General features: G+C 47.8%; 1 protein-coding gene and 1 long non-coding RNA gene across 7 annotated transcripts in view; one reads left to right on the plus strand and one right to left on the minus strand.

Moving 5' to 3' along the window:
- Positions 1–26,626, plus strand: part of LOC137300248 (sorting nexin-11-like) — a 115,994-nt gene that overhangs the window by 78,916 nt on the left and 10,452 nt on the right. For 4 of the 6 annotated variants that reach the window (XM_067969362.1, XM_067969363.1, XM_067969361.1 and 1 more), the window contains 2 exons: positions 3,062–3,271; positions 5,837–8,151. In XM_067969362.1, coding sequence (XP_067825463.1) covers positions 3,062–3,271; positions 5,837–5,927 — 301 coding nt within the window. In that variant the 3' untranslated portion in view covers positions 5,928–8,151. Of the gene's footprint in view, positions 1–3,061; positions 3,272–5,483; positions 5,710–5,836; positions 8,152–26,626 lie in introns of those variants that run through there. The other 2 variants (XR_010958048.1, XM_067969365.1) reach the window with 2 other exon arrangements.
- On the minus strand, positions 15,279–21,075 carry LOC137300251 (uncharacterized). The gene is made up of 3 exons (XR_010958049.1): positions 20,969–21,075; positions 15,904–16,023; positions 15,279–15,804 (listed from the first exon to the last, which is right to left on the minus strand). It is a non-coding gene; the product is annotated as an uncharacterized lncRNA (long non-coding RNA).

Here is a 26,626-nt window from a genome sequence, read left to right on the forward strand (position 1 = left end):
AGTGAGTTCCAGACTCCAACCACCCTCTGGGTGAAAAAGTTCTTTCTCAAATCCCCTCTAAACCTCCCGCCTTTTACCTTGAATCTATGTCCCCTTGTTATAGAACCCTCAACGAAGGGAAAAAGCTCCTTAGTATCCATCCTATCTGTGCCCCTCATAATTTTGTACACCTCAATCATGTCCCCCCTCAGCCTCCTCTGCTCCAAGGAAAACAAACCTAATCTTCCCAGTCTCTCTTCATAGCTGAAGCGCTCCAGCCCTGGTAACATCCTGGTGAATCTCCTCTGCACCCTCTCCAAAGCGATCACATCCTTCCTGTAGTGTGGCGACCCGAACTGCACACAGTACTCCAGCTGTGGCCTAACCAGTGTTTTATACAGCTCCATCATAACCTCCTTGCTCTTATATTCTATGCCTCGGCTAATAAAGGCAAGTATCCCATATGCCTTCTTTACCACCTTATCTACCTGTTCCGCCGCCTTCAGGGATCTGTGAACTTGCACACCAAGATCCCTCTGACCCTCTGTCTTGCCTAGGGTCCTCCCATTCATTGTGTATTCCCTTGCCTTGTTAGTCCCTCCAAAGTGCATCACCTCGCACTTTTTCCGGGTTAAATTCTATTTGCCACTGTTCTGCCCATCTGACCAACCCATCTATATCGTCCTGCAGACTGAGGCTATCCTCCTCGCTATTTACCACCCTACCAATTTTTGTATCATCAGCGAACTTACTGATCATACCTTTTACATTCATATCCAAGTCATTAATGTACCCACTGAGCGACGGCCGACACCTTAATGACCTTGTCACCCTGGGCTAGAGGGAGGAAATCAGTCATGGTTCCTGGTCTTGGTATCGATCTGGTAGTCCTTGCTGGGAAGTGCACACGTTGGTTTTTGGGTGACGATAGTTTCAGATACAATTAGCATTGCCAACCCTCCAGGATTGTCCTGGCATCTCCAGGAGTTAAAGATTAATCTCCAGGACACTGTGACGAGTAAAAACCCAGGAGAGAAATCATAGGGGGCGTTATAAACAAATTATGTCTTCATTTCCTTTGAACACTTTTGTTTATTCATTTTAATAATATTGGAGATGGGGAAAAGGGACTGTTTGACTGGGTGAGGCGGTTGGAGATGGAAGGTTATGTGACGAAACCTCCAGGAATACCTCCAGAGTTGGCAACGGCTAGGTACAATGCCCTCCGATTTGGATATCCTGCTCTCTAGGCTCAGACATGAAGAATGGTCAGTTAAGTGATGTTTTGGATGGTACGCAGCAAGAGTCAGCACCTTCAGCAGAAGTGGAGGAAAGAACACTGGAAAATAAAAAATAAACTGCACCACTTTATGAGGCTGAGTGGAGATGCACCATGAGAACTGAAACGGTTTTGCAGATGGGAATTCTAATCCTCGCATAACTTTCTCGCACGGTTTTCTTGACGGAGCTAGCCGAGTCATATCATAGTATTATTGTAGATACAGCACAGGAGGAGGCCATTCAGCCCATCGTGCCTGTGCCGGCTCTTTGAAAGAGCTATCCAATTAGTCCCATTCCCCTGCTCTTTCCCCAGAGCCCTGTAAAATTTTTCCCTTCAAATCCATTAATTTTAGTTTACGGAGCTGAATGTGTGAGTCAGGGCATTGATAAAACAAATCTATAGCCAGACCCCCCCCCCGACGTGTTGCTAAGCGCAGTGTGGGTAATTTGAGCCAATGGGAAATGATGTTATCAGGGTCTGTCTGGTATTCTAAATAAGGAAAGCACGTGCAAATAGTCTGAATGTGAACTGAATGTCACAGCAATCCTCACACAGGGAAATCAACAGACTCTGGTGTTCTGTGAGTGTGATTTCAATCAGCTCTCTCCAGATCACCGTTCCGCTCTCTCAGAAGAGCAAGACTGTTTTCATTCTCTGTTTACGATCACGTATGCAAAAAAATCAGACCTGATAAAATGATATACAGAGTTTCGTAGGTCACGTTGTGAACAGGGCTTAATGGGCCTGCTGGTCTTTTCCTGCCCGTAATTTTTGTATGTAACAGGCCGAGTAAAATCCAAATGCTTGCATGTCTGGATGCTTTTTGCCATATTTCCCTTTCCCTTCCCCTTCTGAAGGTGCTGACTCTTTCTGAAGCAAAGCTTTTTGAGCCCTATCACCCGAGTGACCGTTCTTTATTTATGGGTTTTTAATGGTGAGTGCAGCAGGCTTATCAACCGTGGGGGGCATCACACTGAGCCCGATCTTGTTCTCACTCCACATCCGCACACAGGCACCTTCCAGCAGGAATCACTGGATAGCAGTCGGGAGCAAGATCCCTGGTTGATGCTCCCTCCTTAAGCGAGCGATGCTGAGGACAATTGCGGGGTGGCAGGTGTGATCAGCTAAATTAGTCAAATTCACTGCTCTTGATCACTATCCCGTGACCCCTGGGGTGTGTGTGTGTGTGTGTGTGTGTGTGCGCGCGCGTGTATGTGTGCCTGTGTGTTCGCGTTTGTGTGAATCTGTCTGTGCGTGTGTGTGTGTGCGCTTGTCTGTCTGTGTGTGTGTGTGTGTGCGCTTGTCTGTCTGTGTGTGTGTATGTCGAGTGAGGACAGAATTGATTTCAACTGTAATGCCTTCTTCCCACGGTTAAATACCCTGCTTATGTTCACCGTCTCAACCCACATAGAACCATACAGCACAGATGGAGGCCATTCGGCCCATTGTGCCTGTACTGGCTCTTTGAAAGAGCTTTCCTATTATCCCCTTTCCTTTGCTTTTTCCTCATAGACCTGCAAATTTTTCCTTTTCAAGTATTTATCCAATTCCCTTTTGAAAGTTACTATTGAATCTGCTTCCACAACCCTTTCAGGCAGTGCATTCCAGATCATCATAACTCGCTGCGTAATCATGGGGAATGGTCACTTGGTTGAGGTATCAGGGCAGCTGGTGCCCGAGGATCCACGCCCCAAGGAGAGGCAGCACCTTCAGGACAGCACGGGAGAAATTGGAGAGGGGAAGCGCTCCTCGAAATGTATACTACTCAAGCCGTACGTTTCTCTTTGCTTCTCTCCCTAGGGTTCTCCACACGACGCTCTTTCTCTCAGACAGTCAGCTCCACCTCTTCCTGCAGACGCAGCTGTCCCTGGCGCAGATTGAGGCTTGCGTCCAGGGTGACACTCCTTTCTCTGTCACCGAGGCCATCCTCGATAACGCCACGTCCAAAAAGAGAGTTCTGGACCGAGAGGACGCAGAGGCTGTCGGCCCTGTCGGGTACGAGGGTGAAAGGTAATCGAGCATCTTGTGAGTGTTAGGAGGTGGGAAAGGCAGGAGGCGATTGACTGTGTAACTCACGCCATGTTGCACATTAACCTTACCTCATCAACGCAGACACAGAACAAATCCAGACATCCACTGACAAAAGAACCAGAGGGGGAGATGAGCAGGAGGATTTTTTTTTTAAGTAGCGAGTTGTTATGATCTGGAATGCGCTGCCTGAAAGGGCGGTGGAAGCAGATTCAATAGTAACCTTCAAAAGGGAATTGGATAAATACTCAAAAAGGAAAAAATTTGCAGGGCAATGGGGAAAGTGCAGAGAAAGCGGGACTAATTGGATAGCTCTTTCAAAGAGCCGGCACAGGCACGATGGGCCGAATGGCCTCCTTCTGTGCTGTAAGAATCTATGGGGGGGTGCAATGAAGTCAATGGAGCTGAATATCAGACAGGAAATAAAACGGGCGCCAGATGCGATTCTGCCTGTTTCACATCCCCGCTCAAGTCAAATTTTGCCCCCAACAATTCTATGACTTAAAGGCACAGTCACATTGTATTCAAGTAACTTTCACTGATTTTACACAAGCAGTGAGCTTGTTGCTTCTCTGACTGTCTCCATTAGCAAATTCCTTTTTCCTAAGTGTGTCCTTGATCTCCAAAGAGCGGTGAACCTGTGTGCAGTGTGCTGCTTATTTATTCTTCAACTGTTTGAAGAGCAGCTAAGCAACATTCACGGATTCTCCGAAACTCCTTTCGAGGGCACGATGCAGAGCTGTCATGCCGATTGCCGGTCTGTGCTCAGGGAACTGGTTTTGCCCCGGGTGGCAGTTAAACACATCACAATTATCCTCAGCACCACTGGGCCTGGTACGGCAAAGTCAGCCAGGGATCCTGCAGCTGGTCACTGACCAGTGACTCCTGCTGCAAAGTGCATGTTTATGGCTGTCAGGTGAGGACAGGATCAGGCTTTACCCGTGATGTCCTCCAGTGGTCAAACGACGGCTGACACTCACTGTCAATTTAGCAAGGTACTAGAAGGACAGGAGTCCCTGGTGGAACTGTACCTCCCCATAAGAAGAAAAGACTTGCATTTATAAAGCGCCTTTGTCGACATTAGGGCGTCCCAAAGCGCTTTACAGCCAATAAAGTACTTTGAAGAGTAGTCACTGTTTTAATGTAGGAAATGCAGCCAATTTGCGCACAGCAAGATCCCACAGACAGCAGTGAGATAATGACCAGATAATCTGCTTTAGTGATTTTGGTTGAGGGATAAATATTGACCAGGACGCCAGGGAGAACTCCCCTGCTCTTGTTCAAAATAGCAGCAAGGGATTTTATGTCCACCTGAGAGGGCAGACGGGGCCTCGATTTAACGTCTCATCCAAAAGACGGCAGCTCCGACAGTGCAGCACACCAGGAGCACAGATTGTGTGTTTAAGTGTCTGGAGTGGGACTCAAACCCACAACCTTTTGACTCAGAAGTGAGTGCTACCAACTGAGCCAAGTTGACATGAGTCAATGTGAATGGATAAAGGAGAGGGGAACCTCTGAAAATAAAAATAAGTGACCTGTAGGAATTTAATTATTTAACAATAAATCAGATGTGAAAGTGATTTTTGGTGAGTTGTGATGGCTCACTACCCTGGCGCAGCAATACACAGGGGTAGCTGATAGCTCTCCCAGTTCACAACAGTATTGTTCTTGATCAGATGGCCTCCCTGCCTCTCATCCATAGTTAGTGCACAGCCAGGAGAGAAAGGAAAACACAAAGCAAGTGCATGCTTAAACTAAAGTAGGAGAACACTCAGAAAAAATGTATTTTCTTCCTTCATTTTAAGTTCCCCTGCGCCACACATTTTAAAAAAAAATCATTCTTGGGATGTGGGCATCGCTGGCAGGGCCGGCATTTATTGCCCAACCCTAGTTGCCCTGAGAAGATAACCGAGTGGCTTGCGACGCCATTTCAGAGGGCAGTTTAGAGTTGGTGTTGGACTGGAGTGACATACAGGCCAGACCAGGTAAGGACAGCAGGCTTCCTTCCCTAAAGTGAACCGGTTTGGTTTTTGCGATAATCCGACAATTTTTACTGGTGCCTTTTATTTCCAGATTTTTAAAACCGAATTCAAATTCTCAAGCCTGCCATGGTGGGATTTGAATTCATGTTCTTTAGATTATTAGTCCAAGCCTCTGGATTACTAGTCCAGTAACATATGCTTTACACGACCAGTCGCTGCACTACCAAAGAGGGTGCCCAGATGAGCAGCTGATGGTATCTTCCCCCCACCCCAACTACATCAGTCACAGGATGACACAGGCGAGTGGCTCTCTGTCTGAGATTCCCCCTCTCCATAAAGGAAGGATCTGCCTCCTTTGGAATGACGAGATCAGGAACTCTTTGGGTAAGGGGATTGCAGCACTGGTCACGGTCCTTTGCCCTGCAGACCAGTGGCCTGGTAAGTGCCAATCGTCTCTGGGCTAATTCTGACGGGCTAGTGCTACGCGCTACTGCAATGCGATTCCAACCTATAAGAAGTTAACCCGTCTCAGGAACTGACTCGTGTGCTTTTTGTTTGTGTCCAGCTCACCTTCTCACATTCTGGTGAGTGACATCGAAAGCAGCTCACAGATCCCTGCCACACAGGAAGAGTCATCTGCCTCAGACAGAACATAAGGACCAAGTTGGAAGTATATGTTCTGCATTATTGTGAAACTACCCCAGGTCCTCGACATGCAATGATGTCTTGTCACTCTTTCATCATCAAATGACTTAAAATACTGAATGGATTAAACACAGGCGCATGTGTAGCTGTGACCCTGGGCTGTGCAACACCGAAGCATTGGACTTTGAACTGACTGACATTCACTGTTGTCTCTCAATGCGAGGGTAGCAGAGTTAGTTAGGAGAAGGAATTCCCACCAAGTTCAAGAATGGCTTCTGATGCAGGATGTTTGTGGACTGACTTTGATGGGCGTCCCTCGCATGTGGCACCCTGCCAGCTGGATGTCTCGTATTCCCAGTGAGGAGGATATTGTGCTTTAGTTACCTCCAGACTCGCCTATTCCAATGCTGTCCTGGCCGGCCTCCCACTTTCCACCCTCCGTAAACTTGAGCTCATCCAAAACTCTGCTGCCCGTATCCTAACTCGCACCAAGTCCTGTTCACCCATCACCCACTGTGCTCACTGACCTACATTGGCTCCCGTTCCGGCATCACCTCGATTTTAAAATTCTCATCCTTGCTTTCAAATCCCTCCATGGCCTCGCCCCTCCCTATCTCTATAACCTCCTCCAGCCCTACAACCCTCCGAGATCTCCACACTCCTCCAGTTCTGGCCTCTTGCGCATCCCTGATTTTCATCGCTCCACCATTGGCGGCCGTGCCTTCAGCTGCCTCGGCCCTAAGCTCTGGAATTCCCTCCCTAAATCTCTCAACCTCTCTCTCCTTCTTTAAGATGCTCCTTATAACCTACCTCTTTGGCCTGAGTCAAATTTTGTCTGATTACGCTCCTGTGAAGCGCCTTGGGACGTTTTTACTATGTTAAAGGCGCTATATAAATGCAAATTGTTCTTGTTGTTGTTCAGAGAGCTACATTGTACGTGACTGTGGAGAATGATTGAATCCTGTTAAGTGAGTCACCTCCTGTGGGTGCCTATGTTTGCAGAGCAGAGCAATGTTTGGTGCATGGAATCACTTTTTGTTAGCTACCACCTTCTGCTCAGTGAATATTTTCTTCCTGCTCATGAGGATTGATAGAAGGTGGAGTTTAGAAATAAATGCCCCCACCCTTGTCCCCAATATATGTCATTAAAACTACTCAGCTGAAGAGTGACGAGGGCACAAATGATGCCAAAGGAGGTGATTTTTCAACACTATTCTGCTTTTAAACCACTGTGGCTGTGTGCAGGAATTGTGATGCTCCTGACTGACAGAGCTCTGAGCTTGTGGAGTAACTTATATCTGAAAAATAAAGTGGCATCAAATGATGTTCTGGTTTACAGAGGATACACACACTGTAGCCAGTATTGGGGCCAGCGTATGAAAAAAGACTGGCATTTATACAGCGCCTTTCATGACCTCAGGACATCCCAAAGCACTTCACAGCCAATAAAGCACTTTTGAAATGTAGTCACTGTTGTAATGTACGAAACACAGCAACCAATTTGCGCACAGCAAGATCCCACAAACAGCAATGTGATAATGACTAGATCGTCTGATTTTAGGTGTTGGTTGTGGGATTGGTAAGCACAGCAGGGAGAACTTCCCTGCTGTTCTTCGAAATAGTGCCATGGGATCTTTTACATCCACCTGAGAGGTCTCCGTTTAAAGTCTCATCCGAAAGACGGCACCTCCAACAGTGCGGCACTCCCTCAGTACTGCACTGGGAGTGTCGGCCTAGATTATGGGCTCAAGTCTCTGGAGTGGGGACTTAAACTCATGTCCTCCTGCCTCAGAAACGTGAGTGCGACCCACTGAGCCACAGCTGACATAGCTGAAGATTGGTAAATTGTGTTTTGTTGTGTTGTGTTGTAAATGGGTCGGGGGGAATTTCTATAAGTTCCATTATCCCCCTCCCCACCTAAAACTGTTTGATTGTGTGGAATAGTGAAAATGAGCGGAGATGTAAACAGCTAGAGATCGAAAACAGAGCATCTAATTTTGATGCTGTTTTTTAGTTTGAAAGAGGGGATCAGCAGAATCTGTAGCACACTGTACAGAAGCCTATAAAAGGTGACAGTTTTCACTGACAGGGTATAACCAGTGTAATTCATCTGCAACCAAGTCTTTAGAAATAACAGAAGAGGTAAATGCTGTTTCTGTACTTTGTTTCAGAGAGTGGTAATGTGTCTGCTAATTAAATAAAGAGAATGTGCACAATTATTTAATCCAGAACAAAGCAGTCCGCTTGATTGGCACCTTACCACTGGCCTTAAACACCCACTCCCTCCACCACCGGCGCACCGTGGCTGCAGTGTGTTCTATCCACAGGATGCACTGCAGCAACTCATCAAGACTTCGTCGGCAGCACCTCCCAAACCCACGACCTCCACCACCTAGAAGGACAAGGGCAGCAGGTGCATGGGAACAACACCACCTCCAAGTTCCCCTCCAAGTCACACACCATCCTGACTTGGACATTTATCGGCCGTTCCTTCATCGTCGCTGGGTCAAAATCCTGGAACTTCCCCACCTAACAGCACTGTGGGAGAACCTTCACCACACAGACTGCAGCGGCTGGCTACATTGAAGTTAACGGAAATGAAAATCAGGAGAGATGTATAATGGGCAGCCCTTTTTACCCAGGAACCAGAAAGTGACATTGTTCTTTGTTCAAAAGTGCAATTCATAAAATCATACTGCACAGAAGGAGGCTATTCAGCCCATCGTGCCTGTGCTGGCTCTTTGAAAGAGCTATCCAATTAGTCTCATTCCCTGGCTTTTTCCCCCCCAGCAATTCAGTGACTTCTGCTGGAAAAGCATGTGTAGACCTTGGGCGTGGACAAGATCGGCCTTGATCATGATGCCCCGCGCAGTCAAATATCCCGCTGACACTGACTGCCTAGGTTCACACTCGAAGAATGGCCACCAGCAAGAGGCTGGTGGTTCCCATCGAATTGCAGTCCAACAAAAGTCAGTGCCTTCGGGAGAGGAGGGGAGAAAACTTGGGGAAAGAACAATTGTTTTCTCTTTAAAAAAATGTTTTTAAAAATATCTATTTATAAACAGAAACTGAATGTGAATGTTGCAGATCGCGTGTGATAACCAATCGACCTCTGAGTTACAAGTCACTGGTGAGTGAGTCACCTGCACCATTTACTGGGTTGCCAACTCTAGTTGGACATGTTCCTGGAGGTTTCATCACATGACCTTTGCCCCCCCCCCCCCTGCCCATACTGTCTCTGGTGCCAGTGAATGCTATCTTTTTTTTGTTACTTTTACTAAATTAAAGATTGTCACTTATTTGCAATGAAGTAGTATGAACAAAAGTGTTCAAAGAAAATGGGGAAAAAAACAATTTTTTTAATGCTTCATATAATTTTTCTCCCAGATTTGCTCGCAGCAGAGTCCAGGAGATTAATCTTGAATTCCTGGAGACTCCAGGACAATCCTGGAGGGCTGGCAACCCCCTACCCATGTGTGAGCTTTCTCCCCTACCCCAGTGTTAATGGCTAACTATTGCCAAGGGCCACAGTGCCAATCAGGACCTTGCTTGAGGGCTACTGTCATGATTTGCAATGCACCATACAACGGACTGATGGGACATGGGCTCACTGCACCTGCAGTCCCTCCCACCGAGAGCGCCGATCGAGCACTTACCAACCCAGTCCAGGGAATTCCCCAGGGGAAGCGGGGGGAAAATTACAACCGGCGAAACGATTGGTTTTTGAAAGTCCTGAGTCAGTTCGTAATCATGTGGGATGTGGCGCATTAAGCATTTGTGCAGTGATACCACAAACGATCATTTCTAGGATCATTAGCTTTACTTTAATAGCTCTTTTGCATTCACTGTATGGAGCTTGCCTCAAAATAACATTCCTTTGCCTCCTAATGCGGGGATGCAAGAAAATAAATTTACAAGGCTGTGGAGAAAGAGCAGAGCAGAAAGGAGTGGGGCTAATTGGCTAGCTCTACCAAAGAGCCGGCACAGGTACGATGGACTGAATGGCCTCCTTCTGTGCTGTATCCTGTTACGATAGGAGAGGGAATGGCTCCGAATCCAAGCTCAGCCAACGTGTCACGGTCAGGGTGGAGGCCAGAGACGTGGAGCCTCAAGTCTGTTGAGAGCACTGGGCTTAAACGAGAAGGCTGAGGGGTGACCTGATAGAGGTTTTAAGATTATGAAAAGGTTTGATAGGGTAGACGTAGAGAAGATGTTTCCCACTGGGGGGAGTCCAAAACTAGGGGCCATAAATACAAGATAGTTACTAATAAATCCAATAAGGAATTCAGCAGAAACTTCTTTACCCAGAGAGTGGTGAGAATGTGGAACTCGCTCCCACATGGAGTAGCTGAGACGAATAGCATCGATGCATTTAAGGGTAAGCTATTTAAACACATGAGGGAGAAAGGAATAGAAGGATATGCTGATAGGGTGAGATGAAATAGGGAGGGAGGAGGCTCGTGTGGAGCATAAACACCGGCATGGACCAGTTGGGCCGACTGGACTGTTTTTGTGCTGTAAATTCGAATGTAATTCTATGCAAAAATGGACCTAAGCAGTAGTATGAGCACTACTGCGATAGATGATCTATGCAGTGGCCTCAGTGCCCTGCTTCCAGCTGTAAAATAAATCCCTGTATAATATCTATTGGCTAGAGAATTTTCCTGGTAATCAACTGCGAATTATTTCCCAATTAGACCTACAGTGAAGATGTCACAGTCATTTACTCATCAACTGTGAGCATTATCGCACATCAGCAAGATGGATGCACACTGACACTTGCTATTGGACGGACACGCACTGCCAGCGCAAGAAACACACTCAAAACAGAAAAAGAAACTCTACAATATATATTATAAATGATAGCAGGGAGTGATTTCCACCTAGTAATCTAATCTCAGGATCCAGAAGATTCGATTACTGCCTTGCAATCGCTCCCTGGTATCCATTAATCCTTATACTATGCTCCCTTGTGAGTCTTGTGACAGTGTTACTCAGTACTGATGGTATCAGAGACATCCCTTGTATCATAGACTACATACAGCACAGAAGGAGGCCGTTCGAAACATCGTGCCTGTGCCGGCTCTCTTAAAGAGCTATCCAATTAGTCCCACTCCCCCACTCTTTCCCCATGGCCCTGCAAATTTTTCCTTTTCAAGTATTTATCCCATTCCCTTTTGAAAATTACTATCTAATCTGCTTCCGCCACCCTTTCAGGCAGCGCATTCCAGATCATAACAGCTCGCTGCATAAAAAAAATCCTCCTCATCTCCCCCTCTGGTTCTTTTGGCAACTATCTTAAATCTGTGTCCTCTGGTGACCGACCCTCCTGCCAGTGGAAACAGTTTCTCCTCATTTACTCTATCAAATCCCTTCATAATTTTGAACACCTCTATTAAATCTCCCCTTAACTTTCTCTGCTCCAAGGAGAACAATCCCAGCTTCTCCAGTCTCTCCACATAACTCTCATCCCTTATAAATCTCCACTGCCATGACATCTTTCCTAAAGTGTGGTGCCCAGAATTGGACACAGTACTCCAGCTGAGGCCCAACCAGTGATTTATTAAATGATTTGTGTGTGTTTTTTTCTAATCGCCCTCCCCAGAAGATGCTGAGGCAGATTTTTGTTTTCATCGTCTGACAAAGCATTTCACCTGTCCGTTGTAGAACCCACCTGATCTTCATTCCATTGATTTCAGTGGAATGAAAATCGGGCAGATTCTATAAATGGCGATCTCACACCGAGGCACCTTTCCACATCTGCCAGTAAGTACCTCACCCGAATGGCCACGGTTCCCATGTGAGCCCCAACAGACAGTGTTGCCAAGCTATTCCGGCACAGGAAAGCATCACAGCCGACCATGAGCCTGCCCTCACCCAACACCCATACACCCCTCAGCAGCACCTCCCAAACCCGCGACCTCTACCACCTAGAAGGACAAGGACAGCAGGCACATGGGAACAACACCACCTGCACGTTCCCCTCCAAGTCACACACCATCCCGACTTGGAAATATATCGCCGTTCCTTCATCGTCGCTGGGTCAAAATCCTGGAACTCCCTTCCTAACAGCACTGTGGGAGAACCTTCACCACACGGACTGCAGCGGTTCAAGAAGGCGGCTCACCACCACCTTCTCAAGGGCAATTAGGGATGGGCAATAAATGCTGGTCTTGCCAGCGACGTCCACATCCCATGAACGAATTTAAAAAAAATACACGGCAGGAGTCACTGGCCGCGAATGGGAGTCTGACTTTGTTTTTCCCTCTCGCTGATCTGGGATAATACAGAGTGAGTATTGACGCCACTGTGTCAGCCAATGAACTGGAGTTGGGGTGGGACTTACAGCAGGACTCACAGCAAACAGTCTATTTTACGGCAAATAGAGTCTATTTACGGCAAACAGAGTCTCTACGAACTACAGTAAACAGAACTCATGACCAAAACTATTGCAAAGTCTCCCAAGAAAAGCAGAATTATTTCTCCAGCAAAACGTAGTGAATGGAGGATAGTTACATAATACAAATAATGTGCATAAAATCAATCCCAGTCACTTACATCAGTCATTGACAGGGGAAATGACCCAATCATCTCCATTCTGGCCGGAACTTGTGGTGTAATAAGGCTGATTGTAATATCTGCTAAGTCAGCACAGGCTGAGGTTTAAACCTGGGACCTCTGGTCTGCGTGGCTTTATACCACATCGGGCAGTGTTTCTGCCCATCGCCACCACTGTACGCATGTTTCGCATTTAAACCCCCTAATTTTATGTTTGTAAAAATTACAGATAGTGGAGAGTAAATCAAAGGTTGTAGTTTACTCTCTGCGATCAAGTGAGCACTGAGCACATACCTCAATCTGCATTTGAACCATTTATTTTCTGGTTTCAGACATGTTGCCAAGTACTTGCCCAGATAACTCAGTTAGTAAATGTACGACTCAGTGCAGGAAGGAGCCAGCTAGACCAGAAAGTACCGGCGATAACCCTTGATCTGAACTCAGTTAGCTGATCCCAACCAACAATAACAATGTGCATTTATATAGTGCCTTTAACGTAGTAAAAATGTCCCAAGGCGCTTCACAGGAGCGATCATCAAACAAAATTTCACACTGAGCCACATAAGGAGATATTAGGACAGGTTGACAAAGCTTGGTCAAAGAGGTAGGTTTTAAGAAGTGTCTTAAAGGAGGAGAGAGAGAGACGGAGAGGTTTAGGGAGGGAATTCCAGAGCTTAGGGCCCAGGCAGCTGAAGGCACGGCCGCCAATGGCGGGGCGAAGGGAGTGCGGGATGCGCAAGAGGCCAGAATTGGAGGAGCACAGAGACCTCGGAGGGTTGTAGGGTTGGAGGAGGTTACAGAGATAGGGAGGGGCGAGGCCATGGAGGGATTTGAACACAAGGATGAGAATTTTTAAATTGCGGCGTTCCCGAACTGGGAGTCAATGTAGGTCAGCGAGCACAGGGGTGATGGGTGAAGGGGACTTGGTGCCAGTTAGGATACGGGCAGCAGAATTTTTTGGATGAGCTCAAGTTTATGGAGGGTGCAAGGTGGGCGGCCGGCCAGGTGAGCATTGGAATAGTCAAGTCTGGAGATAATAAAGGCATGGATGAGGGTTTCAGCAATAGGTTATATTTCAATTGGCCCTGATTTCACTGGGACACCGAGGGGAAAAATCAGCCAAAGATCCTGTCCAGTGACGCTGGTGGAAAGTTCGCCTTTGGACATTGGCCATGATGCACGCCATAGTCGAATGGCCTGCTGACACACACACACAAAGATTGGCCACTGTGACGAGGTACCAGAGAGGCTGCCATTGTCTTTAGAACTGTGCCCCAGCAAACAGTCAGCACCATCAGGAAAAGAGAGAGATCATTGTCATGAGAACGGCTCTGTGTAGAGGGTATTTAAAATCATGAAGGGTCTCGACAGAGTAGATAGAGAGAAACTGTTCCCATTGGCGGAAGGGTCAGGAACCAGAGGACATTGATTTAGGGTGATTGGCAAAAGAACCAAAGGTGACATGAGGAAAAACTTTTTTTTACACACGGAGTAGTTAGGATCTGGAATGCACTGCCCGAGGGGGTGGCGGAGGAAGATTCAATCATGGCCTTCAAAAGGGAACTGGATAAGTACGTGAAAGGAAAAAATTTGCATGGCTACGGGGTTGGGAGGGGGAGTGGGACCAGCTGGATTGCTCTTGCATAGAGTCGGCGTGGACTCGATGGGCCGAATGGCCTCCTTCTGTGCTGTAGCCTTTCTCTGGTTCTATGATTATGTGTAAATTTTCCAGCACAAGGAGAGTCATCTTGACACTGCACTGCTGTTTTGTGCCCTCTAGTGGCTGGTTGGAAAGCAGCATTAGTTGATGCCTGGAGTAGGGTAAGAAAAGGAGAAACAAATTCTTTAAATAATCTTCTGATCCTCCTGGTTCAGTTCTCATCTCCTGATCCCCGGTCTGTTCTCGAACAGTACAATGGGGCTCAGTGGAGTGGGGAAATCGGCCAGGGTTCCTGCTCCTGATCACTATCCTGCTGGAAAGTGTGAGGATCTGGATGTTGGGTGGAGATGGGATCGAGCTGACGGCTCCCAGTTGGACAAAGCACTGGAGGTCAGCGTCTGTAGGACGGGCGGCTGCTGCGGGAGAAAAATGGAGAAGGAAGAGATTTTTTTTTTAAACTAATAAACCACAGCAGAAGATTCATATCGAGTCGTCTCATGAACCTGTTGGTTTGGTATTTGTCTGCACGGTAGGGGGGCTGAGAGAACCGTGACACTCGACATAATGTCAGCAGTGAGTTTATCAGCTTGTTGTCTGGCTGCAGGGTGAGCTATCGGCAGATCCCTGCCCCTCGTTCATGCAGACAGAGAGAGGAAAAATAAAATAAAATATAATACACAGAGCATAATGCAGTCAGCAGCTGGGAAATAAACTGCACAAACACAGATACAAAGACCCACTAAATTGCAAGACTAAGTATGAATAGCTATAGAATATGAAGTGTGAGGGCAGGAAGAGGGGACCCTGTCAGATTGTAATGAAAAGCATCACCAGTCTGAAATACCTTATGAATTGGATTTCTTTTTTTGTAATTAATTGACCAGTCGGAGACACTTATCGTCACGCAGCGTGCACATTCTCTTTGGAACTGATTCATTTGAGTGCTGACAGTTTTCGTATTAACCCTGGCAACAATGAATTGTTCTGCTTATGGCTTGTAACAGTTTGAAATTACACACTGGCCTCTGGCAGTTCCATTACTGAGAAGGGAAGGGAAGCCACAGCCTGATGTCTGGCTGAACACGTTTAGCCTCTCTGCTCTTACCAGGGAGAGAAAAAGATTAAGCGTCCGAAAATTCTCCGAAAAAAAGCAAGCGATTAGATCTCGGGACCTCACCGTATAGTGTAGAAGCATCTTTAATGTTTTTAAAAAATCAGTAAACTGCACCGTACTGTCCGACTGCTAACACTGGACATGTCTTGGGTGTGAAATTTTTTTTTGTGTCAAATTTCCTTCCCTCCTCAAACCATTGACTTCAGTTGGGGTGTTGGCAAGCTATTCAACTGTAGGAGGCATTGAATGAAAAAGAAACATCTTGCATTTGTATAGCGCCTTTCACGACCTCAGGACGCCCCAAAGCGCTTTCCAGCCAATGAAGTACTTCTGAGATGTAGTCACTGTTGTAATATAGGAAATGTGTCAACCAATTTGCGCACAGCAAGGTCCCACAGACAAGGAGAACTCCCCTGCTCTTCTTCAAAATAGTGTCCGTGGGATCTTTTACGTCCATCTGAGAGGGCAGACGGGGGGCTTGGTTTAACATCTCATTTGAAAGACGGCACCTCTGACAGTGCAGCACTCCCTCAATACTGGCACTGGGAGTGTCAGCCTAGATTTGGCAAGGGAAGAAAAGTGTACATATTTATAAAATAGATAAAAATCCCCCCCCCCCACACATAGATGACCCTTCCCTTTGAATCAGTCTTACCTGGGTGATCACAGTGACACATTGGGAGCAGGAGGACCTGTCGGGTATGTTGAGGGATGTTGCCCAGCGGCTCCATGCTCTCTAACGCTCTCTCTGTCTGACGAGTCTGGATTGAACTCACTAAGGGCCGAAAATAGATTTTCAGTTTTTAAAGTACGCGGATCTTTGTCTCTAATTAGCCCAGTCGCCCCAGAACAGTCACTGACAGGCAGATTACGCACAGGTGGGACAAAGGAGGCAAGGAGTTTAAGCAAGGGCACCGAATTAGTATCAGGAACCTCAGATACTTGTGAGATTAGAGAGATCACGGTCTGCAGTGCCCCCTTTTAAATTTACACAAGTGGGTCTTTTGTGTCATTCCCCGATGACAGGCCGGAGGATACACTGTTTTATTAGGAGCATTATTCCCAATCATGCACAATGTACTATTTCTGCTACCAAGTTGGAGATACCTGTAAACAAGCTTTGTCCCCTTAAAGCCCAGTTGAAGCTGTAAATAAGCACATTCTGAGGTCAGTCAAAGGCTAATTGCACTTGGGCACATTCTGGGATAGATATTTTCTGTTGCTGGGGAAATTTCTTTGAAACCAGCAGGAAATGACTGGCTTTCTTTCTCCTCTTTGTCCATATTTATATTGAAGTGTGACAGAGAAATGTGCATTTTATGACCAAGTGAAATAGACACCTCTCCAAACTGATACATCTCTTTGTCTTTATTACATGCCAGGGAAAATGCAACAGGAAGTAAGTGTAGCATGTACTGGAAGTGTGCTACTTTTAATATAATATAGCAGATCCTGCATGGCGTTGGGCATGGTGAGTCCACACATATCCTGTTTTATAATAACTGAGGTGTTATCCACAAAATGCGATGGGGAAAGTGTTACAGGAAGTAAACGTGACACTTACAGGAAATGACGAGGGGCCATCAATTTAAAATGATCATTAAGAGTGAGGAGGGAGGTTAGGAGAGATTTACTTACACAAAGGGTTGTTTTTACAAGGAGTGGATGAGGCAGAGTTTATTCGGTGTGAGCGGAAGATGCATCTTTTAAAAGAAAATTAAATAAATATTTGAAGCAGAGGAAGATATAGGGATGGGGGAGGGAGCAGGTCAGTGGGATTAGTTTGGGATTGATACAGGGCTACGGGAAGAGAGCGGGGCAGTGGGATTAATTTGGGGATTGATACAGGTGTAAGGGAAGAGAGTGGGGCAGTGGGATTAATTTGGGATTGATACAGGGCTACGGGAAGAGAGTGGGGCAGTGGGATTAATTTGGGATTGATACAGGGCTACGGGAAGAGAGCGGGGCAGTGGGATTAATTTGGGATTGATACAGGGCTACGGGAAGAGAGCGGGGCAGTGGGAATAGTTTCGGATTGCTCTATCAAACAATTACCTCCTTCTGTGCTGATCTATTTTCTCTGGTCTCTGTGCATTGTAACTGCATTAAGTGAGTGCCCCGATGTCACGGGCAATGTTTAAACAAAAAAAATGTTGGATGCAGACAGAAGGGTAAATAATCCTTTCAGCACCGACTGATATTTCCAGGTTACCAGTTTCTTACCAGTCAGCTTCAAACAGTCTAAACTTAACATGTTACATATTCCCGCCCCCCCCCCCCCCGATTCTCTCCTACTGCCTCTCGCTGGGGGGCCGTTCCCTGACCTCCCCGCATGCCCCCCCCCCCCCGCCTCTGTGGCACAGGTCCATGGAGACATCCTGCAAACGTCGGAGTGGGAGTCAGCAGGCTCTTTGACGAGGGGAAGAAGCATCGCTGCCGAGTCCAATCCCGTCCTGACCCAATGTCTGTACTCTCCCACTTTCCAGCGGGGGTGGGGACCAAAAGCAGGAATTCTCCCCCCCCCCCACCTGATTTTACCCCTCCCTTGAGGCCAAATGTAGGAGCTTTGCACCCACCCAGTCTGAGCCCACCATCTCTAGCGTATTGTCATGTCTGCACTATTACCAGGTAAAAACAACGCCAGGTCACAGCAAACTGTACGGACGTCAGGTGAGGACAGGCGTGGTGCCTCTGCAGTCAAATAGCCTGCCATTTAAAGCGAGGAAGACTTGCATTTATATAGCGTCTTTCATGACCTCAGGACATCCCAAAGCATTTTACAGGTAGTGAACAGAAGTACTGTTGAAGTGTAGCCACTGTTGTAATGTAGGAAATGTGGCAGCCAAATTACGCAGAGCAAGATCTCACAAATCGCAATGTGATAATGACCATCTGTTTTAGTGATGTTGGTTGAGAGATAAAAATTATCCAGGATACCAGGGAGAAATTTGTGAAATAGTGCCAGCAGATCTTTTACATCCACCTGAGAGTGCAGATGGAGCCTCACTTTAACGTCTCATGTGAAAGACAACACCTCAGTACTGACCCTCCGACAGTGCAGTACTCCTGACAGTGCAGCACTCCCTCGGTGCTGCCCTTCCGACTGTGCAGCACTCCCTCAGTACTGCCCCTCTGAAGGTGCAGCACTCCCTCGGTACTGCCCCTCTGACAGTGCAGCACTCCCTCAGTACTGCCCCTCTGACAATGCAGCACTCCCTCAGTACTGCCCCTCTGACAGTGCAGCACTCCCTCAGTACTGCCCCTCTGACAATGCAGCACTCCCTCAGTACTGCCCCTCTGACAGTGCAGCACTCCCTCAGTACTGCCCCTCTGACAATGCAGCACTCCCTCAGTACTGCCCCTCTGACAATGCAGCACTCCCTCAGTACTGCCCCTCTGACAGTGCAGCACTCCCTCAGTACTGCCCCTCTGACAGTGCAGCACTCCCTCAGTACTGCCCCTCTGACAGTGCAGCACCCCCTCGGTACTGCCCCTCTGAAGGTGCAGCACTCCCTTGATACTGCCCCTCTGACAGTGCAGCACTCCCTCAGTACAGCCCCTCTGACAGTGCAGCACTCCCTCAGTACTGCCCCTCTGACAGTGCAGCACTCCCTCAGTACTGCCCCTCTGACAATGCAGCACTCCCTCAGTACTGCCCCTCTGACAGTGCAGCACTCCCTCAGTACTGCCCCTCTGACAATGCAGCACTCCCTCAGTACTGCCCCTCTGACAATGCAGCACTCCCTCAGTACTGCCCCTCTGACAGTGCAGCACTCCCTCAGTACTGCCCCTCTGACAGTGCAGCACCCCCTCGGTACTGCCCCTCTGAAGGTGCAGCACTCCCTCAGTACTGCCCCTCTGACAGTGCAGCACTCCCTCAGTACTGTCCCTCTGACAGTGCAGCACTCCCTCAGTACTGTCCCTCTGACAATGCAGCACTCCCTCAGTACTGCCCCTCTGACAGTGCAGCACCCCCTCGGTACTGCCCCTCTGAAGGTGCAGCACTCCCTCAGTACTGCCCCTCTGACAGTGCAGCACTCCCTCGGTACTGCCCCTCTGACAGTGCAGCACTCCGTTGGTACTGCCCCTCTGACAGTGCAGCACTCCCTCGGTACTGCACTGGGAGTGACGAGCTGGATTTTGTGCTCAAATCTCTGGAGTGGGTCTCAAACCCTTGACCTTCTGACTCAGAGGCGAGAGTGCTGCCCACCAAGGGAGAATAGGCCCCCTTCAGCTGGACTCCGGGAGGTGCCCCAACGCGAGTCAGTGCCTTGAGGAGAAAAATTCAATGAAAGAAAAGAAAAATAAAGGACCGGCAGTCCAGCCTTTCCACACAAGGCCGTGCGCCGGGAAGGTTGGAGACTGCTGCAAGGCTGAGGGAAAGAGCCGATAGCTCAGAGATAATCGGTGGCTGCAGATGATAAAACGCAAGTCATCTGCAGCCATTCCCACTCGGGCCAGCTAATCACCCCATCACTCACCACAGACGCCATATCTGCTCCACTGGACAGTGAACCTCTCCTAATTACCTCCCCACACCGGGCTCCACATCTACGCACAGTCATTTGCTCCCAAAGCAGCTGGCTCTGTTATTGCAGCTCAGCCCATTACTTTTCATTATCTGCCTGCTCCCCCCAACCCCCCCCCCCCCCGGACGGAACAGGCTCGTAGTGGGGGTGGGGGTGGGGGTGGGGGAGGAGGTGAGGGAGGGAGTTGGGAGTTTATTTGGTGCGAGCGGAAGATGGATCAGAGAAACAAAGCCGCCCCGCGATCATAACAAGCAGGAATAATTCGAAAAATGCTCGGAAAACACGCAGCTTTTTGAGGGCGAATTGAAAATATCAGATCAGCAATAATTAGCAAATGGGCAAAGTGCTTTTTTCCACGTCAAGGCTGAATTTCTCTTCCCTCCAATTAAAAGAAGGAACTTGCATTTCTATAGCACCTTTCACCACCTCGGGATGTCCCAAAGCTCTTTACAGCCAATTAAGTACTTTATTGAAGTGTAGCCACTGTTGTAATGTAGGGAGACACGGCAGCCAATTTACGCACAGCAAGCTCCCACACACAGCAATGTGATAAATGATCTGTTTTTTAAGTAATGTTGATAGGGGGATAAATATTGGCCAGGACACCGGGGACAATTCTTTGAAGTCCACCTGAGAGGGCAGGTGGTTTAACGTCTCATCCAAAAGACAGCACAACCGTCAGTGCAGCACTTCCTCTGTACTGACCCTCCGACAGTGCAGCACTTCCTCTGTACTGACCCTCCGACAGTGCAGTGCTCCCTCAGTACTGACCCTCCGACAGTGCAGCACTTCCTCAGTACTGACCCTCCGACAGTGCAGCGCTCCCTCAGTACTGACCCTCCGACAGTGCAGCACTTCCTCTGTACTGACCCTCCGACAGTGCAGCACTTCCTCTGTACTGACCCTCCGACAGTGCAGCACTTCCTCTGTACTGACCCTCCGACAGTGCAGCGCTCCCTCAGTACTGACCCTCCGACAGTGCAGCGCTCCCTCAGTACTGACCCTCCGACAGTGCAGCGCTCCCTCAGTATTGCACTTGGAGTGTCAGACAAATTTTACGCTCAAGTATCTGGAGCTGGACTTAAACCCACAACCGTCTGACTCAGAGGCGAGAGTGCTACCCACTGAGCCACGACTGACACTATTTGTCACTACTACAACAATCCATGTTGGAAGTGCAATTGTACGTACGTCAAGGAGGACAAGATGGGTTTCGGCTGTGATGCCCCCCTGCTGTTGAATAGACACTGTCTCGGTCCAGAAATGACGAATGGACACGTGGGTGAGTTACTGGAGATAACCCATTAAATCAAGGAGTCAGCACCTTCAGGAACAGAACAGAGAAAATTAGCAATAAAAAAGAGGGGAGAAAAGACTTTAACTTGATAAAAACGGATAATTATCTGGAGCAATTCTTCTCACTCTCAGAGGTACATAATCACACAGACAGCCACACATACTGTGACTGCTGCAGAGTGGAGTGCTGACGGGAACACCATTATCAAACTGCTCGTTCATCCCATCAGCTCCCTTCAGTTGAAGGCTTGATGTGACTGTAGAGTCTGGCTTCTTTCAAGTGTCATTAATTTTTCAAGCAGGCAATTACACCTCACTGTCTCCGTCTCATCCAGAGAGAAGTTTAAATCAGTCTCACAAACACGCACACGCACACACACACAAACACGCACACGCACACGCACACACACAGACAGAAACAAACACACACACACAAATGCACACACAAAAACACATACAGACACACACAAAGACGCACATGCAGAAACTCAGAAACAGAAACAAACACACACACACAAACACACAAACACACACAGACAGAAACAAACACACAGAAACAAACACACGCAGCCAGAAATACACAGACAAATGCACACAGATGCAAGTACACAAACACAGGCATACAAACTGCAATGCATAGTAACACACAACACACAAATATACACACAAGCACACACAGAAACATAAACACACACAAATATACACACAAGCACACACAGAAACATAAACACACACAAATATACACACAAATGTCACTCCACATATGCTCACACTGAAAAGGGGGGTTCACTGTACATCACCCCTCGTATTTATCCCCTCACTGGAAGGGGGAGTCTGCCACACTCCTTGTATTTACCCTGACACCAGGACTCCCCAGTGCCGAGCTGTTGTAATCCATCTAGTTCTCACCATAAAGAAGTTGCCTCGGTTACAGAAAACAGGCATCAGAAATAGGGTCACAGAATCTCACTCCGTGCAGGGTCACTGATTCCGACCTTCCCATAAAAACACAGTCCCCTCCACCACCCCCCGATGTCCTGGTATGTAAATGTGGAACTCAGGGTGCAAATATAAACGGTCCAATTTTAAAGGGGGTGCAGGACCTGAGAGATCTGGGGGGGTGAGTACACAAGTGTTTGAAGGTGGCAGGACAAGCTGAGAAGGCTGTTAAAAAGGTATTCCTGGGCTTTATAAAAAGAGGCATAGAGTACAAAAGCAAGGAAGTTATGCTAAACCTTTATAAATCACTGGTTAGGCCCCTCCTGGGAATTGTGTCCAATTCTGGGCACTGCACTTTAGGAAGGATGTCAAGGCCTTAGAGAGGGTGCAAAGGAGATTTACTAGAATGGTTCCAGGGATGAGGGACTTCAGTTATGTGGAGAGACTGGAAAAGCTGGGATTGTTCTCCTTAGAACAGAGAAGGTTAAGGGGAGATTTGATAGAGATGTTCAAAATCATTAGGGTTTTTGATAGAGTAAATAAGGAGAAACTTTTTCCAGTGGCAGGAGGGTCGGTAACCAGAGGGCACAGATTTAAGGTGATTGGCAAAAGAACCAGAGGGGAGATGAGGAGACTTTTTTTACGCAGCGAGTTGTTCTGATCTGGAAAGCGCTGCCTGAAAGGGCGGTGGAAGCAGATTCAACAGTAACTTTCAAAAGGAATTGGATAAATATTTGAAGGGGAAAAATTTGCAGGTAAGAGCAGGGGAGTGGGACTAATTGGATAGCTCTTTCAAAGAGCCGGCACAGGCACGATGGGCCGAATGGCCTCCTTCTGTGCTATATCATTCTATGATTCTATGAAATCCTGTTCTTGACCCTCGCCCCCCCCCACCCCCACCCCCGCACTAGCACGGAGTGGACAGGCGTTGCGGCTTGGCTATGAAGCCTCTGAGGTTGAATAGCCGGCCTAGGCTCACTGTCACATGACGAGTGGATGAGGTACTGCGGAAGGTGATAGCAGAACTGTACCCTAGGAAACAGTTGGGGAGAAAACTGGCAATAAATAATAAGTGGGTGTGAGGGAGCTCAGTGCTCTGTGCTGCTGCTGAGTAATAATACAGCGGTGTTAATTAAAACTGTCGGGGTCTCTCAGCCTCCTTGAAAACAGCGTGCCGCAGAGTCAAATGTTCTCCATTACCTCTCAGTGTGACAGAGCTGCAGAGGGACAGAGCTCGATGCTCTCCGAGTGATAGGAACTTGCAGACGCACATAAAATGAACATAGCAGTTATTAAAGAACCAGCCTACGGAGAGATCTTGAAGATATCTAATCTTCATCATAATCTGTGAGCTTTAGTCTCAACCATTACTTCCTTGATTTTATTTTTTCAATTGAGGCAAACTTTTTCTCTCTCTCTCTCTGGAGTGGTGAGTGACCTGAACAATTCAACGTCGTTTAATGTAACGGGTGTGGTTCTGAGACTCTCTGAGCTCCACCTGCATTGGGTGTCAGCCGTGGCTCGGTGGGTCTCACTCTCGGCTCAGAGTCAGAAGGTTGTGGGTTCAAGCCCCAACTCCAGGGATTTGAGCACAAAATCTAGACAGAGGGAGTGCTCTACTGTCAGAGGTGATGTCTCCCAGATGCGATGTTAAACCGAGGCCCCGTCTGCCCTCTTGGGTGGACATAAAAGATCCTGTGGCCACTATTGTGAAGAAGAGCAGTTAAGTTCTTCCTGGGGCCAATATTTATCCCTCAACCCACATCACTAAAACAGATGATCTGGTCATTTACCACATTGCTGTTTGTGGGATCTTGCTGTGCATAAATTGGCTGCTGTGTTTCCTACATTACAATAGTGACTACACTTCAAAAAGTACATCATTGGCTGTAAAGTGCTTTGAGACGTCCTGAGGTTGTGAACAGCGCTGCATAAATACAAGTTTCTTTTTTCTCCAGGCACTGGAGAAAGTGCAAAAAAGCTTTATAAAGATGATACCAGAACTGAGAGGTTATAACTAACAGGAAAGACTGAACAGGCTACGGCTCTTTTCTCTAGAAAACAGAAGGCTGAGAGATGACCTAATAGAGGCCTTTAAAATTATGAAGGGGTTCGATAGGGTAGACGTAGAGAAGATGTTTCCACTTGTGGGGGAGACTAAAGCTCAAGGCCATAAATTTAAGACCGTCACTAATGTATCCAATAAGGAATTAAGATGGATAGATTTTTGGACACTGAGGGAACCAAGGGATATGGGGATAGGGCAGGAAAGTGGAGTTGAGGTAGAAGATCAGCCATGATCTGATTGAATGGCGGAGCAGGCTCGAGGGGCAGTACAGCCTACTCCTGCTCCTATTTCTTATGTTCTTATGAATTCAGGAGAAACTTCTTTACCCAGAGAGTGGTGAGAATGTGGAACTCGCTCCCACAAGGAGTGGTTGAGGCGAATAGTGTAGATTCATTTATGGGGAAGCTCGATAAACACATGAGGGAGAAAGGAATAGAAGGATATGCTGATAGGGTGAGATGAAGTAGGGAGGGAGGAGGCTCGTGTGGAGCATAAACACCAGCATAGACCAGTTGGGCCGAATGGCCTGTTTCTGTGCTATTCTAAATTTCTGTTCTGTTCTATTCTATTTTCTTTCATCATGCTGAGCTCTATGTAAAGGGGATGGATCTGATTAAAGGAGCTGTGGCAGTGGCTTGGTTCCCATTGGTGTTTAAAGCAGGCTGCATTGAGGAGGCATTTTTAAAACGCCCGATGTCCCCACTTTGTTCCGTTTATGCTGCCTGGATCGGCCCAGTGTTCTGATTACACACCGCGGTGTGCATTATGGAGATAACAGTATCCCAGCGAGCAAAAGGGAGAGCGATCATTCCTCACACCAGCCCCCCAAACCCACAACCCCCTCAGACTCGCCCGGCCTATAGGCAGTGTGCTTTTAATTGGCAGGCAGTCCCACTGGAGGTGACCCTCAGAGAGGGCAGCAGCTGTCTGCTCACTGGCCTCCTGCAAGAGATGTCACTCTTCCTGTCACCCGACCCTCCCGGTACGCAGCCTTCAGCTCCCAACAGAACTGGAAAGGGCCGACTGCTCCCATAAATATCCAGTGGATCGACACTGTCAGGGCCGACATCGTTGTAAGGGGCACATCGCAGGTTCAGTCGCTCCGCGTCTGGACTCCACACACCGGCGCAGATAAGCACACACGCACACATATGTAGTATGTATGTGCACATAGGTAGCATGTGTGCGAACATATGTAGCATTTGCATGCACATATGTAGCATGTGAGGGCACATATGCAGGATGTGCGTGAACATATGTAGCATGCAGCACACATGAACGCCAGTGCATACACACTCGTGTGAAAAAATGGACTCATGTACACACTCAGGGTATGGTGGTGTAGTGGCTATGTTATTGGACTAATAATCCAGAGAACGTGAGTTCGTATCCCACCAGGGCAGTTTGAGAATCTGAATTCAATCTGGAAATAAAAAGCTGGTCCCAGTAAAAGTGACCGCAAAGCTGCGGATTGTCATAAATACCCAACTTGTTCACTAATGTCCTTTAGGGAAGGAAACCTGCCGTCCTTACCCAGTCTGGGCCTATACGTGACTCCAGTCCCCACACCAACGTGGTTGACTCTTAAGTGCCCTCTGAAGTGGCCTTGCCAGACTCTAAGTTGTATCAAACCCCTTCAAATAATTCAGTGGTTCAAGAAGGCGGCCCACCACCACCTTCTCAGGGCAACTAGGGATGGGCAACAAATGTCGGCCTGGCCAGCAACACCCACAGAATGAATTTAAAGAAAACACATATACATGTGTGTGCACACAGTGACTCCACACCCCTGTGTCTGTGTCAAGACAGCATGGAAACTCATACATAACCATGGTTCATGCCAAAATACAAAGAAAGAGGAGAACAGCCCATTCGGCTCACCCGGTTCATCAGATGGTACAATCTTGTGCCCCTCTCCACAACCACTGGTAATGGTAACTCCTGGGGGAGGGAAATATCTGTGGGCAACTTCAACAACAACAACTTGCATTTATATAGCACCTTTAACATAGTAAAACGTCCCAAGGCGCTTCACAGGAGCGTTCATCAAATAAAATCTGACACCGAGCTACGTAAGGAGATATTAGGACAGGTGACCAAAAGCTTGGGCAAAGAGGTAGGTTTTAAGGAGCGTCTTAAAGGAGGAGAGAGAGGTGGAGAGGTTTAGGGAGGGAATTCCAGAGCTTAGGGCCCAGGCAGCTGAAGGCACGGCCGCCAATGGTGGAGCGATGGAATCCAGGAATGTGCAAGAGGCCAGAATTGGAGGAGCGCGGAGGGTTGTAGGGCTGGAGGAGGTTACAGAGATAGGGAGGGGCGAGGCCACGGAAGGATTTGAACACGAGGATGAGAATTTTAAAATCAAGTCGTTCCCGGACCAGGAGCCAATGTGGGTCATCGAGCACAGGGGGTGATGGGAGAACGGGACTTGATGCGAGTTCGGAAAACAAAACTCTGGGGGACCATTGTTACCCATGATACTCACCAGAATGGACTTCCACTGTGCTCTGTTAGCACTTGTTCCAATTTGGTCTCAGAAGCTAAGCAAG

Source organism: Heptranchias perlo, chromosome 30 (assembly GCF_035084215.1).
Source record: "Heptranchias perlo isolate sHepPer1 chromosome 30, sHepPer1.hap1, whole genome shotgun sequence".
In the NCBI taxonomy this organism is placed as follows: Eukaryota; Metazoa; Chordata; class Chondrichthyes; order Hexanchiformes; family Hexanchidae; genus Heptranchias; species Heptranchias perlo.